Source organism: Vulpes lagopus, chromosome 18, assembly GCF_018345385.1.
Source record: "Vulpes lagopus strain Blue_001 chromosome 18, ASM1834538v1, whole genome shotgun sequence".
NCBI lineage: Eukaryota > Metazoa > Chordata > Mammalia > Carnivora > Canidae > Vulpes > Vulpes lagopus.
In genome coordinates this window covers 28,079,374-28,095,976 of record NC_054841.1, presented here as the reverse complement: position 1 = coordinate 28,095,976, position 16,603 = coordinate 28,079,374, and the positions used below count along the sequence as shown (strand labels likewise).

The window sequence follows — 16,603 nt, the reverse complement described above, 5'->3', positions numbered from 1 at the left end:
TGTTAAAATAAATTAGCAAATAGAATCCAGAGATACATCATAGCCAAGTAGAATTTATCCTAGGAATGCAAAACTGCTTAAAAATTAAAAAATCAATTGGTGTAATCCACCATATTAATTGTGTAAAGAAAAACCTCATGAAACAATCAGAAAAGGTGTTTAACAAAATTCAACATCCATTAGCACACACACACACACACACACACACACACACACACACAAAACCCAACTCTCAGCAAACTAAGAATAGAAAGGAATATTCTCAACCTGACAAAAATTATTCCTCCCCCACAAACCAGCTATAGCTAATATATAGAATGGTGAAGATGAATGCTTTCCTCCTCATATTGTGAACAGACTGACAAGGAAGAAATGAAACTGTCCTTCTTTGTGACATGAGTGCCTAAAGAAAATCCCAAGGAATCTACAAAAAACAAACTCTTGGACTAGTTTTTAAGTTTAGCAAGGTCACAGAATACAAAATTAATCCACAAAATTGTATGAATGATAAAATTATAGAGATGGAGAACAGATTAGTGGTTGCCAGAAACTAATGAGGAGGGTATGGAAACAGGTGGCTGTGGCTTCAAAAGGGTATGACGAATGTTTTTTGTGATGAAACTATTCTGTTTCTTGACTGGTGGGTGGGAGTCACATGGAGCAACATATGCAATAACACTGCATAGAACTAAATACACACAAATGAGTGCATGTAAAACTGGTGAAATATGAGTAAGGTGAACAGACTGTATCAATGTCAATTTCCCGTGATACTGTACTATAATTATGCAATTATTGTACTATAATTATGCAACTGGGTGAAGGGTGATCTTTCTGTATTATTATTATTTTTCTTTAAATATTTTATTTACTTATTAATGAGAGACAAACACAGAGAGGGGGGGGGGCAGAGACACAGGCAGAGGGAGAAGCAGGCTCCATGCAGGAAGCCCAACATGGGACTCGATCCTGGGTCTTCAGGATCATACCCTGGACCGAAGGTGGTGCTAAACCGCTGAGCCATCCGGGCTGCCCTCTGTATTATTTTTTTTAAAGGGCATGGAGTCCCACTATGATCTCAAACTAAAAAGTAACAAAACATCAGTTGTAACTCTCATACTGCTAGTGTGAGTACAAAAAGGTACATCCACTCTGGAAAATGATTTGATAATTTCTTATCAAGAAATTCTTAAACATTTCTTAAACATGCACTTACCATGTGACCCAGCAATCTTACTCCTAGATATTTACCCTAGAGAAATAAATTTATGCTTACACAAAACTGTACATGAGTATATGTGTACAGCAGCTCCATTTATAATTGTTAAAAACTGGGAACAACTTCAATGTCTTCCAGGGGCTAAATGAATGAATAAACGGTGGTATATCTAAACAACAGAATACTATTCAGCAATAAATAGTATCAAACCACTGATACATGCAACCACTTAGACAAGTATCAAAGGCAATATATTATTGAAAGAAGCCGTTCTCAAAAAGGTGACATATTATTTGATTCCATCTATACGACATTCTTTTTTTTTTTTTTATACGACATTTTTAAGACAAAACTATAGTCATGTAAAAGAGTGGTTGCCAGGAGTTAGGATGGGCAAGGGAGTGATTACAAAGGGATAAAACACAGGGGAGTTTTTTTGGGTGATATAATTGTTGCTATCCTGATTGTAGTGGTGGGCACAGGAATCTTAGACATGTGATAAAATTCATAGAACTGTGTGCCAAAATGAAAAAGTCAGTTTTTCTTTATGCTAATATAAAAAATAAAAGATTTTTTGGGGGGCGACTTTTAATCATGTATCTTTCAAAAAATAAAAGACATTTTAAAAAGGCAATTTTGACATATCAATCTCATAAATTAACACATTTAAAGAGGCCATTTAGAATTTTGTTTGCAGCATAATTCCAAATACACGGGGATTGAAGAAAGTACTATAGGCTTCACTTTATAGTATATTATAGAGCTCACAGAGCATTACATGAAAATTTCCTAACTCAACCTTCAACTAAGAAAAAAGAAAAACAATGGTTTTAATGTCAAAAATGCTTAGCAAAGGGCAGCCTGGGTGGCTCAGCGGTTTAGCGCCACCTTCAGCCCAGGGTGTGATCCTGAAGACCCGGGACAGAGTCCCACGTTGGGCTCCCTGCATGAAGCCTGCTTCTCCCTCTGCCTGTGTCTCTGCCCCTGTCTCTCTCTCTGTGTCTCTCATGAATGAATAAATAAAATCTTTAAAATAAATGCTTGGTAAATACTAAGTAAAAGAACATTTATTTTAATGACCTTTACTTGAAATGTAGCTGCAGACAACATGCTAAACAAGTGTCTACTAATTTTTTAACATAAGAAGATTTAATTTTGCTGACACATGAATGGTAGCTATAATAATCATTAAATAATAGTAAAAATGTTAAATGAACTATAAATAGACTTCAATAATTTAAAACAAAGATGAATTTTAGAACTTTCAATTCAGATATTAGATTAAAAACCATGGCAGTAGGTCAAATCAAGGATTATTTGCATTGTAGAATCAAATAAATTATTGTCTATTGGGGGGAAAGCAAGAAAGTATTAATTGTTAATTAGTCTCGTAAAATTTAAGTAAATAATTCAATGTAAAATGACTTTTAAAAATATCCTTAAATGTTTTTTGAAGGTGCATAGTATTTTAAAAACGTATTCTAAATGCAACATTCAAGTTAGGGAAATGGTAAATACTATACATTCAAGTTAGCTAAGTTAAAAATATTACTTAGCTACAATTAAGTTTTTCTGTAAGCATATAGGTTTCCAATTCTGGCGATGATTATTCTGAATTTACAAAGAGGAAATAGGAATCAGCCTATAGATGAAACAGATCGGACCTTTAGCTGCTTCCAGACAGGTTCTGCATTAAATCGAACAATCTACACAGAGATTCCAATGATTACATAAATCTGCATGTTCTCGATTTCCTTCACATTTCATAGAACATTGGTCCCACTGTAGCTATAATATCTGCATAGGGAGCACTCTGGCTCAGCTCAATAGCCTGCTGTTTTTTTAGGACAAGAAAGCTATAAAATTTGGCAGCAGCTTGTTTCCGGTCACTATTTCTGCAGAGCTTCATCAGACTAAAGTACTGCATTCCCATCCTGTTGGATTCCTGGGAAAATAATCAGAAAAGAAGAAAGGAAAGAGAAACAGCATCATTAAAAGTACAGCAGAGGATGCCTGGGTGGCTCGGTGGTTAAGCATCTGCCTTCGGCCCAGGGTCGTGATCCCCCGATCGAGTCCCACATTGGGGTCCCTGCATGGGGCGGGCCTGCTTCTCCCTCTGCCTGTGTCTCTGCCTCTCTCTCTCTCTCTCATGAATAAATACAATCTTTAAAAAAAATAAAATAAAAGTACAGCAGACTGTGGATGCATAATAAATAAAATACTGATATTTTTGATAAGTGTGAAACCCTAAGATGGAAAAATGCAAATGACTCATTAGTAAACTTAAAAAACATTATAGGTCATTAAGTATAAGCTTGGTTCATTGAAAAAATACATGCAAAAGAACTCCTAAAGTGTTATACAAATTTCTGATGTGTTATACAAATGTTAGATCTTTGACAAGATCTAAAATTTGATGTTAACATAAATGGCTCTTGTGGAAAGTGCAGTTAGTTTACGCTTGCAGGCAGAAAACAATCCACAGGAGTTTGAGAGGCTTCAAATACAATGAAAATTATCAGCTTCTTTTCCTTAAAGGTACTGAGAGGTGGGGTTGACTATAAACAACTATAGTGATAAATGTAAAATTACATTTATATATCTTAGTGGTAGAGGAATATGACTATCTAAACATCTCCCAGTTTCTTGGCACATATTAAAAAATGTTGGATTAAGCTTAAGGCACCCATGAACCTATTAGAAAAAATTGAGATGCAATAAAGTATTTAATTATGGATGAAGATAACTCCTTTTGTGAAGCCTAGTACTTGGAATCAGAGTTCTAGAATAGAAGTACAGTATAGTTTTTTTTAGTTAGAAATACTGTAATGAATATGGGCCACTATCCCTTGAGAATTTTACTCCTTTGTAGCTTAGCTGTGAAGCATTTTTAGAAATACCATATACAGGTTTTTTTGGGTTAGTCCACAATATTTAGCAAATTAATAAATTAGTTTATCATACTTTATCTCAACAAAAGAAGTGGACCAGTACCAGCAGCCTTTCAGAGATGGCATGCCAAACCTTTACTTAATCCCTCTTGAGGAGACAAGATGTGATTGACTGGCTTTTTTCCCTGGGAGAGAAGAGGGACACCCTTTTCTTTTTTAAAAAAGATTTTATTTATTTCAGAGACAGAAAGCACCAGCAGGGGAAGGGGCAGAGGGAGAGGGAGAAACAGAATCCTTTCAGAGCAGGGAGCCCAATGCAGGGCTTGATCCCAGGAGCCTGACATCAGGACCCTGAGATTAGGACCTGAAGTTGAGGGCAGATACTTAACCTATGGAGCCATCCAGGCGCCTCAAGGGGCAGCCTTTTCAATTTCAAGAACTCTTTTGAAAAACACCCCAAGGGGACAAATATGCAAGAGTGAACCACATGTGCTTATTTATTCTGTTCCCTCCAGAAACGCCTCTAAAATGAAGGTAAGGGACACCTGGGTGGCTCAGCGGCTGAGCGCCTGCCTTTGGCTCGGGTCGTGATCCTGGAGACCCAGGATCGAGTTCCACATCGGGCTCCCTGCATGGAGCCTGCTTCTCTCTCTGCCTGTGTCTCTGCCTTTCTTTCTGTGTGTGTCTCTCATGAATGAATAAATAAAATCTTTAAAATAAAATAAAATAAAATAAAGGTAAAAGAATAAAAGGTGACAAAGGAAGGAGATACAGACAAAGTGAAAGACAGACTGACTTAGCAGAGTAGAGAAAGTTAAAACCTAATTGCCAGCAAGGAAGAAAGACAGCAAAAAGCAAGCCAGTGTGAGCTATAGAACCTTGGAAAAGCTCAGGTATTACAGGCAATAGTATGTTATAAAATGGAGACAAGAATTCCTCAAAAGTCTGCTTGGGAGGAGTTACACTCTCAGGTCCACCCCACCACTTCACTGAACCAGGAGACCACAACTCTACCAGGAGGCAGAAGGTTGCCTTTCTAGAGCTTCCAACCACTGAGACTCTAGAATTGGAATGCCAGGCAACTGTGGATGGTGAAGTGTCATACCACAAGCTGGGAGTTAAGTGAAATTCTACACACTATACAATGAGATAGCAAAGGTCTCTCCTCAGTTCCTAAACCACCAGCATCATGCTTATATCTCCTAGGCAATAGATTTGATTTAGCTGGGAAAACGGACCATGGGGAGGGAGGGGATACAGATAATGGTGCATGTTTGGGAGCAAGTATGTGTATGTGGGGGGGTACCACCCAATTATCTCACTATAAAGACTAAGTCTCCAAGGCCCACCCTTGCTTATATAACTTCCAATCTGATTTTTGCTATCTCACTTTTTTTTTGAAGATTTATTTATTCATTTGAGAGAAAGAGAGAGAGAGCACGAGTAGGAGGGGCAGAGACAGAGGAAGAAAGAATCTTAAGCAGACTCCTTACTGAGCACAGAGCCAAGGTGGGACTCGATCTCACAACCCTGAGATCATGACCTGAGCCAAAACCCAACAGTTGGGTGCTCAACCAACTGCACCACTCAGGCACTTCTTTGCTATCTCACTCCTAAATAAGAACAGATAACCAAAGATCTACCAGACATTTGGGTATAATTTCTAACATTCAAGACCAAAAAAAGAATACATTCAAGAGAATCACTAAGCAAACAGAGACACTGCAAGGACCAGAAGAAAACTATAACTTATGAAAGAGAAGATTCTGTATCCATAAAACATGTAAGGATTATTATTGAAAGAAAGCACATTAGTGGTTGCTTGGGGAGGGAGGAGGGAAACCAGTGGGAGAGATGGGACAAAGAATGATCAAGAGGCACAAGGAAACTTTTTGGAGTTGTAGATATATATGTTCACTAATTTGATTGTAGTGATGGTTTCACAGGTATATACATAATGTCAAAACTTATCTACTGCATACTTCAAATAGGTGTGGTTTATTGTATCTTAATAATACCTCAAAAAGCTGTTAAAAAACTAAATAAGTGAAAAGATTAGAATGCTACAAAATAAAAGAACAATTAATAACTAAGAAAAAACTCCTGGAAGACAAAAAAGGTAAAAGCAGAAATAAAATTCAATAAAAACTGGAAGGTAAAGTTGAAGAAATTTTCTAAGGAGTAGAAAAAAAATAAAAAGACAAAGGGAATTAATATAAGGGGATAAAAGATTTTTTAAAAATTAAAGGTACAATTCAGGGGATCCAACATTTGACCTGTAGGCAATCCAGAAAGAACAGATTAACAACAAGGAAGAAATCTAAGAAATACAATAAAGTTTCCTAGAATTCAAGGACATGAACTTTCAGAATAAATAACCCATTACATGCTCAGCACAATAAATAAAAAAAGACCCATATCAAAACACATCATCATGAAATTTCAGACCACTACAAATAAAGAAAAGATCTAAAAGTTTCTAGAGAAAAAATCAAGGTCACGCACAAAGGATTGCCAACCAAGCAGCATCTAACTTTTCAGTAACAATACAAAAAGCCTAGATATGTTACAAAACCTTCAACATCTGAAAGATACTATTTTCAAACTATGTTCAGAGATATCCAATCAAGTTACAGGTAAAATAAAGAAATTTTCACACCTGTATATAGGGTGACTATTTCCGGTGTACTCTTTATCTCAGGAAATTATATGAGAGGATGTTAACCACCAAAATATTTAAGGTGAAGGAAGATCAAAGCATCGAGAAATAGAGAAACTAATATAGGAAAAAGACAAAGGAATTCTCATGTTATGATAAAGGAATGCCTCAGGACAAAAATATGAAAAAGACCTAGAGAGTAGCTAGTCTGGATGCAAAAATTCTCAACAAGATACTAGCCAATAGGATCCAACAACACATTAAGAAAATTATTCACCATGACCAAGTAGGATTTATCCCCGGGACACAAGGCTGGTTCAACACTCGTAAAACCATCAATGTGATTCATCATATCAGCAAGAGAAAAACCAAGAACCATATGATACTCTCATTAGATGCAGAGAAAGCATTTGACAAAATACAGCATCCATTCCTGATCAAAACCCTTCAGAGTGTTGGGATAAAGGGAACTTTCCTCGACATCTTAAAAGCCATTTACGAAAAGCCCACAGCAAATATCATTCTCAATGGGGAAGCACTGGGAGCCTTTCCCCTAAGATCAGGAACAAGACAGGGATGTCCACTCTCACCACTGCTATTCAACATAGTTCTGGAAGTCCTCGCCTCAGCAATCAGACAACAAAAAGACATTAAAGGCATTCAAATTGGCAAAGAAGAAGTCAAACTCTCCCTCTTCGCCGATGACATGATACTCTACATAGAAAACCCAAAAGCCTCCACCCCAAGATTGCTAGAACTCATACAGCAATTTGGTAGCGTGGCAGGATACAAAATCAATGCCCAGAAATCAATGGCATTTCTATACACTAACAATGAGACTGAAGAGAGAGAAATTAAGGAGTCAATCCCATTTACAATTGCACCCAAAAGCATAAGATACCTAGGAATAAACCTAACCAAAGAGGTAAAGGATCTATACCCTAAAAACTATAGACACTTCTGAAAGAAATTGAGGAAGACACAAAGAGATGGAAAAATATTCCATGCTCATGGATAGGCAGAATTAATATTGTGAAAATGTCAATGTTACCCAGGGCAATTTACACGTTTAATGCAATCCCTATCAAAATACCATGGACTTTCTTCAGAGAGTTAGAACAAATTATTTTAAGATTTGTGTGGAATCAGAAAAGACCCCGAATAGCCAGGGGAATTTTAAAAAAGAAAACCATATCTGGGGGCATCACAATGCCAGATTTCAGGTTGTACTACAAAGCTGTGGTCATCAAGACAGTGTGGTACTGGCACAAAAACAGACACAGAGATCAATGGAACAGAATAGAGAACCAAGAAGTGGACCCTGAACTTTATGGTCAACTAATATTCGATAAAGGAGGAAAGACTATCCATTGGAAGAAAGAGAGTCTCTTCAATAAATGGTGCTGGGAAAATTGGACATCCACATGCAGAAGAATGAAACTGGACCACTCTCTTTCACCATACACAAAGATAAACTCAAAATGATGAAAGATCTAAATGTGAGACAAGAGTCCATCAAAATCATAGAAGAGAACACAGGCAACACCCTTTTTGAACTCGGCCACAGTAACTTCTTGCAAGATACATCCACAAAGGCAAAAGAAACAAAAGCAAAAATGAACTATTGGGACTTCATCAAGATAAGAAGCTTTTGCACAGCAAAGGATACAGTCAACAAAACTAAAAGACAACCTACAGAATAGGAGAAGATATTTGCAAATGACATATCAGATAAAGGGCTAGTTTCCAAAATCTATAAAGAACTTATTAAACTCAACACCAAAGAAACAAACAATCCAATCATGAAATGGGCAAAAGACATGAAGAGAAATCTCACAGAGGAAGACATGGACATGGCCAACATGCACATGAGAAAATGCTCTGCATCACTTGCCATCAGGGAAATACAAATCAAAACCACAATGAGATACCACCTCACACCAGTGAGAATGGGGAAAATTAACAAGGCAGGAAACAACAAATGTTGGAGAGGATGCGGAGAAAAGGGAAGCCTCTTACACTGTTGGTGGGAATGTGAACTGGTGCAGCCACTCTGGAAAACTGTGTGGAGGTTCCTCAGAGTTAAAAATAGACCTGCCCTACGACCCAGCAATTGCACTGTTGGGGATTTACCCCAAAGATTCAGATGCAATGAAACGTCGGGACACCTGCACCCCGATGTTTCTATCAGCAATGGCCACAATAGCCAAACTGTGGAAGGAGCCTCGGTGTCCATCGAAAGATGAATGGATAAAGAAGATGTGGTTTATGTATACAATGGAATATTACTCAGCAATTAGAAACGACAAATACCCACCATTTGCTTCAACGTGGGTGGAACTGGAGGGTATTATGCTGAGTGAAGTAAGTCAATCGGAGAAGGACAAACAGTGTATGTTCTCATTCATTTGGGGAATATAAATAATAGTGAAAGGGTTATAAAGGAAGGGAAAAGAAATGTTGGGAAATATCAGGAAGGGAGACAGAACATAAAGACTCCTAACTCCGGGAAACGAACTAGGGGTGGTGGAAGGGGAGGAGGGCGGGTATTGGAGGGGAATGGGTGACGGGCACTGAGGTGGACACTTGACAGGATGAGCACTGGGTGTTTTTCTGTATGTTGGTAAATTGAACACCAATAAAAATTAATAATAAAAAAAATAAATTAAAAAAAAAAAAGAGTAGCTAGTCTAATCAGAACAAGACGATGATGAGCTCTGGAAGGAGTATCTTCAAGAAAACAAACTGAAACTGATCAATCAATTGATACAATTTGACCATCCTAAGAGGGGTTTCATTATGTTGTCAGAGAATTTAAGAAAAGAATTAAGGATGAGTATATAGATAGACCCTAAGCAAATGGGAAAAACGAGGCAATGATTAACCAAAAAAAAAAAAAAAAAAAAAAAAAGAAAGAAAAAAAAGAAAAGAAAATAAAAGAAACCAACAAAAAACAACAACAAAAAATGATAAAGTTGACAAGAAATGTAATTACACTAATTTTTGCATAGTCTTGGTAGCAGTGACAGCTGATTATCCCTTAATATCCATTCCTGTCTTCTTTTATAGTAACAGAATTATTACCTGGGCCCAAGGTTGCCAGATAAGGACTACATTTCCCAACTAGATGTGTCACGGTGACTATGTGCTGGGCCAAATGAAATGTGAAAAGTGATACAAAGAATTTCTGGTTGTACCCTTAAAAGAAATTTTGCTGCTGAATGGAATGCAGATGTGTTGGGTACTTAGCCATTTTTGATCCTGAGAATAAAGAAAATGAGATAAAGGTAACCTACCTAGGTCTGACAACTTTGTGAGTATAGTGGTCATACCAGATTATATTTTATCTTTTTAAAACATTGATATTTTGGCTGTCTATCAAAATCAAACCTGCATCATAACTATTTTAACACTGTAAACACTGAATACTGTGCTAAAAACAGACTGCAGTAGCAAAGCTATAACTAAACTAAATTTTCATTTCATGTTGAAAGAAGTCAACAGATAAAACTTAAAAGCTGAAATATCAAGAAAGAACAGTAAGAACATAAAATTAGAAATATAAATACAGGGGCACCTGGGTGGTTCAGTTGATTAAGCCTTTGCCTTTGGCTTGGGTAATGATCTCAGGGTCCTGGGATTGAGCCCCACACTGGGCTCCCTGCTCAGCAAGGAGTCTGCTTCTCCCTCATGCTTGTGCTCTTTCTGGCTCTCTCTTGCTATCTCTCTCTCAAATAAATAAATAAAATCTTAAAAAAAGAAATATAGACATAAATACTAAAAGAAACAGCTTAATGTAATTGCCTCTGGTGAGCAGGATTTAAGAATAAAGAAGGTAGGATAAAAATTCTGTGTTTCCTTCTCAGCCTTATACATAGAACTACTGAACTTTAAAATTATATACATGTATTTTGATAAAAATAGAAGTTAAATTTTTGAGAGAGAGGGTGAAAGTGGGGGTGGGGGGGAATTGGAAGGGGGAGAGGGAGAGGGAGAGAAAGAATTCCAAGCAGGTTCCATGCCCAGCACAGAGCCTGATGGGGTCCTCTATCTACCTTGAGATCATGACCTGAGCCAAAATCAAAACTCAGACACTTACCTGACTGAGCCACCCAGATGGCCCAAAATATAAGTTAAATTTTACAATTAACTGTTTTTACTCTTAAATTATTATAAACTTAGTTCCATATAGTTGATAGCTTGCTAAAGACAAGAATGGGACATACACTAGATGTCTTAGGGGCAGGAGTATAGGTAAGAAGTTGATTAGAATATACAGGCACCAACAAACTCCCAGAGTTACCCTGGGTACAGTGCTCAAAATCACTTCCTTCTAGTGGAATTTGGTCTCAACAACAACAAACAACAAAACGAAGATGTCTTCATTTTTATTAATGTCTAGAAGATTGAAGCCAAAATTTTATTTATTTTTAAAAACAAAAATAGGATTGACAGACCCTACCACCTTACCCGCAAACTATTTAACATCTGTAGGATTCTTCGATTCCATCTCTCTGTATCAATACTTTGTTCATTCCCCGATGACTCCTGTTTGAATGATTGATAAAATATTTCCTTTTAAACAAATTTTACCAAATGCTTACTATTTACCAAGCATATAGTTGCTACAAGAAACCCAATTATAACACTGGATACTGCCAAATAAGGAGCTTATATAGTCCGATAAAGGAGAGAATTGGAAACATACAAATATAGATCAATCTTTCCAGGATTATATATAAGCTACCAAGGCAATGAGGGGCTCCAGTAGGAGATTCTGCAGTCTTTATTGGTAGTACATCCAAGGGCCCTGTGTCCTTAATTTCAAAAGTAAAATTGGCAGTGACTTTTGGTTAGGACTATCCTAGCTCTGGTCATTTGAACTGGGTTGACAGAAATAAACATAAAGCTATAGAAAAACAGCCTTATAAAGGCCTTTATCTGAACTTACCTGGTGATACAGAAGATTAATAAGTGATATTTGGCAATCTGTGTACAATTGAGTTACAACCTTTTTGATTTTAAGGGCAACTTGTCCAAAAAAGATCAACCCACTTCCTGTCATATTATCTGAATAGATTCATTCTTTCCAGTCTTTAAAATTTAGCCACCTTCAGAAACACCTCAATATTTAAAAATTGTCAAGTTGAAATCCCTTCACAGGAACTCACTCTAAGTTCTTATCAACTGACACTTTATGAGCTAAGAACAGAACCGGGCATAGGAAAGGTGCTGATGAATCTGACAAAAGAACAAGTCTACAAAGTGTGGGGGGTGAGGGGAGGGCGGAGGGTAGGAAGGTGGCACCGATCTGACCTACTTTATAATTTTTCTTAGGCTAGCTCTGACCATACAATCATCCTTACCACAGGTGCACTGTTTGTCAAGTGTCACTTTACATGTACCTTTGGAGCCCAGACTCTCCTCTGTTTTTAATTTCACAGACTCCAAAATGATTTCAGAAAGTTCCAGAATATTCTGCATAATATTTTGAATCATTTGAAGCTAAGGGGACTGACTGCCGAGACCTCATTCCTCCAGCTATACTGGCTTCCTGGTCCTGCCTAGATAGACTCCTCTCTTAAATTCCAAAGGGAATGACCTGAAAATATGGTCATTTTATTCTGAAGAGTTTTCCAAATTCCTCCAGGCACAATTTATTTTTATTTCTTTCTGGTCTGCCCTGGGATAAATGAGTTCACCCAATTACTAACATTTATTATATTGTTAAATACACAAATGCTGTTTTTCAAATATAAAGAGCAATGGCCCAACTCTTTGTTAAAGATCCATGAGATTGCAGCTTGACCTATAATTGTACAACTAAACTAACCAGGAAGAGGCTCAGAAAAAATAGTCTGTGCACTCTGCTAAAGCCTATCTACTTGATCTATCTGGACATCCTACAGCTGAATACATTGTGTGGAAAGCCCAGTGGATTATTAAAACAGCTGAACTTGTGCTGTGTTGTGGTTTGCTTGACTATGTATGAAAATAACCTGTGTCTACAGAAGCAAAGAGGCGAAAATGAATCAACCCACTTCTGGCTGAGCTGTTTGTATGTTTCAGGTAAAAAGTTCAGGTAATCCTGTCCTAGATTATCCAGAGAATTCAGTTTGTTTTCTATATATGAAAAAGGAATCTAATAGTCTTGGAACTCATTATAAAGATAATTTACTTAAGAACAAACTAGCATCTGGCATTAATAGCTATTTTGACATTATTCAATAAGAAAATTTTGCTAAAATTCATTACAATCTTAAAAATGCTTTCAGCACTGTGGAACAAGGACTGGAGAAATAAGAACATGACACGTATGGAGCCAGGTGAGTCAGATATCATTTCTGGCTTTGCTATTGAATTGTGGTCCTTTGAGTAGACTTTCTTTTTCTGATTTCTAGAAATCTTGGACAGATATAGACCTTGAGCCATACAAAGTTTTGGGAAAAAAAATGTGATGTTTTGTTTTTGTTTCTTGTTTGTTTGTTTGTTTGTTTTTGTAAATAAAGTAAAATTTAAAATGCCCTAGGATGCTCTATTATAGCTCTGCTTCTTTAAAGCTGTAATAAGATTAAATAGCGTTCTCAGTATTTTTAACCTATGACTAACTTTGATAACGTAAAAATCTCACAATTTTCTTTAAAATTATTTGAGGTTTCAGAAGAAGTTAAAGAAAGAAAAATAGGTCAGAGCAATTCTGAGTACGTTTTATCAAACTACTGACACATCTCTTTGTTGAGATCACTAATTTAAATAATTCTAGAAAGTAACACCATAGCTCTAAGACCAATTTTTAGGTATAAATAAAGTGATAACTATTTAGGAACAAAGTTTTTAAGAACATTCTCAAGACTATGCATATATTTACCAGCTCCACTGGACAATTCTCAATTTCTTGTGCTAACATAGCATTCATTAGAGAGGATTCTTCAGCAGCCGAAGAGACCAGTTCAACAGTAACTTGCTAAAGCAAATTAGGGAAAGACAGGTAAGTCGTCACAGTAGTAGTAATCACAGGAACAATTTTATTTTGTTAAATGCTTTAATCACATAAATGCTCATTTCTAAAACTAGTTTAAAATGTTACCTGCATTCACAAAATATTATTTCTGAACTCTCCCCGATAGCCTCTGTTTTCCATATGTCTCCCACAAATGAAGAACTGGCACATCCTTGCCCTCTTGGCTGCCTATTTTTTCCTCTCCTACTTCCTTCACCACTGTAGACCTCATATCAAACACCTTCATGGCTGTGTGACTGAGACCATTTTCTTTTGAAGCATTTTGTCTAGCCACCACCTTTATCCTCATGCCAGTACCAGGTGGCAGAGGGAGAACTCTAAACAGTGCTGAAAGTGGGGGAAGGGATATTAATATGTTTATGTAGAGCCATGATGAGATTCTTGCCACCACTGCTGGAGCTGTCACTGGCAAAAGGGAAGAAAAACTGTGCCCTCTGGAAGGGGAGCAAAGGCATAAGGGAAAAAGGAAAAAGAGAAAGCAAGAAATTCTCCATTCCTTATTATCACCTTTTTTCATCGTTACAGAAGTGTCAGCCCCCTTTTCATCTTTAACCAGTCTTCAAGTTAGGAACTTCCTACAACAAAGCTTACTTGATTTTTAATTTCCTGGTTTAACATTTTAGTAAATGTAAGGAGCTGCATTTTATTCTTCAATCTACATATTTGTCGAGAATTATGTTTTTTCTCTTTTAAATTCTATGAATATTCTACATTTTAGGTACTTTCAATTTTGTAGTTACTTTACACAAATGTTTTATAAAGATTTGAAAATGATTAATCAGAATCAAAATTTTTCTGTCCTGCCAATGTGCTCCCTTTCCTGATTATATTTCACAACTGTCCACCATTTTTGGAAGTAGTAGAAGAATGGAATTGAAGCTTAAAGCATAAATACAGAGTAGAGTTAAGAGGGTCAATAGAATTGTACGTCAATCTCTTTAATTCAAGCACTTGGGAAAATATATTTTGATAATATGTTAAAAAAATCATGAACTAAACAAGCTTATCTATCATAATTTTCAGTAAGTACACTCTAAGAAATGCTTGAGCCCAAATAAGAAAGATAGTAGTACTGGCAACCCAGTATCTCAATATCTAGTGTACTATCAAATATATAGTAAAATACATTATTTTAATGCATTATGAAATTGTCCTTCCTTCCAATGGCATTCACTTCCAGTGTGGATTGACTTTGAATTCCCTGAATAATTATCAGAATACAGTGATGGTGAAACAAACCAGAAAAGCACCAGTTTATTTTTATCTGGTTTGCCTATAATATTTACATTTGTACAACCACCAAAGTGACAATGGGGAAAATATTTTAAAGCACATTGTTTCCAACCATGTTCTTAAATAATTATGTTTTTTTAATAAAAATTACATCTTCAAATTAAATTTTTAAAAATTTTTGTTTAGTCATGGGTCTTTAGATAATCTTTTGAATTCAGGGTTAAGGTAGGTCTAAAACGCAGCCTTAGAGGTGAGAAGAGTGAATTTATGATCAGAAACAACATAGGTGCACTGTCTAGAGTCCTAAAAAGTTCCATGATATACTGAATGTGGGGCCTGGTAGACTATAATCAGATTCAAGTACATTCATTTATTTGATGTACTATGTAAAATATTTCAGTATGAAACTACTTATCTTGTGATTTACTATCCAAAACTTCTAGAAAATACTGTCCTGTAGATGCTTTACTTAGTACTGCCACTTACTAAACAAATTACAGAATAACATAAGATGAAATATAAACTATAAATGTAAGAAGACATACCGGAGTCTCAAGGTTCCTTCACTCTGTGTCAGAAAAATAATATTTTTGTGATTTTTCTTTAACTTACCTCAGAATTAAAATTTTTATTGATATCTTCATGAGAACTACACTTAGATCCATTAATCACATCCTTCCAAGCTTTTGATTGATTTAAGTCTTGCTGGGAATTTGGCTCTTCCATCTTGGAGGTCTCTGAATTATTAAGGAAGTAAAGATGATTTCACCAAAATATCTGTCAAATTTGGGATATGGTTATTACAAAAGAAAGCTTCCAACAGAAAACTTGGAATCCAAGAATTTGGGCAAAGGGTATAAACGTTCTTATAGTTTCTTAAGTCTCACATATTTATCTTCTTTTTCTCCTTGTCTGCTTCTTATCGTCTCCATTTCCCATCCTCCACCAACTATCTCCTCCGCACTCACTCCCACACAACACTTACAAGACAATATGGATAGTTCAAGCCCATCTTGGTGTATTGTTCAGCAGAATTTAATGCCTTTAGGACAGGTGCTCAGGAAACAGATTCACCCACTACCAAAGGTGGCTTTATTATTCCTTTATAATAGTCACAATAATAATAAGCAATTATTAATACTCTGTGTATCCTCCAGGTGAATGGAAATATCTATGTCTCAGGCTAATTGCATTGCTAAAATGCTATTCTCATCACTAGGTGACTTTTCATGTTAGCTGTCTTTTTTTTTAAAGATTTTATTTATTTATTCATAGAGACACACACACACAGAGAGAGAGAGAGAGAGAGAGAGAGAGGCAGAGACACAGGCAGAGGGAGAAGTAGGCTCCATGCAGGGAGCCTGACGTGGGACTGGGTCTCCAGGATCATGCCCTGGACCGAAGGTGGCGCTAAACCGCTGAGCCACCAGGGCTGCCCTCATGTTAACTGTCTTAAAGTGAAACATTACCCTACTAGGTAAAATAGTTATATCTGTTGAAGGTTTATGAATACTGCCTATATGGATCAGGGAGGTAGGAAGGAGAGAGATTAGGAAGGATCCACATAGTATATATACTTC

At 36.5% G+C, this 16,603-nt stretch overlaps 1 protein-coding gene across 4 annotated transcripts in view; it reads right to left on the bottom strand.

Moving 5' to 3' along the window:
• Nucleotides 1-2,318: 2,318 nt before the first annotated feature.
• The window catches only part of RAD21L1 (RAD21 cohesin complex component like 1), a 29,067-nt gene continuing 14,782 nt past the window's right edge, over nucleotides 2,319-16,603 (bottom strand). For all 4 annotated transcript variants that reach the window (XM_041733108.1, XM_041733110.1, XM_041733111.1 and 1 more), the window contains 4 exons: nucleotides 15,636-15,760; nucleotides 13,638-13,733; nucleotides 11,240-11,317; nucleotides 2,319-3,164 (listed from right to left, as the gene is read on the bottom strand). In XM_041733108.1, the coding sequence (XP_041589042.1) occupies nucleotides 2,976-3,164; nucleotides 11,240-11,317; nucleotides 13,638-13,733; nucleotides 15,636-15,760 (488 nt within the window). In that variant the 3' untranslated portion in view covers nucleotides 2,319-2,975. The remainder of the gene's footprint in view (nucleotides 3,165-11,239; nucleotides 11,318-13,637; nucleotides 13,734-15,635; nucleotides 15,761-16,603) is intronic.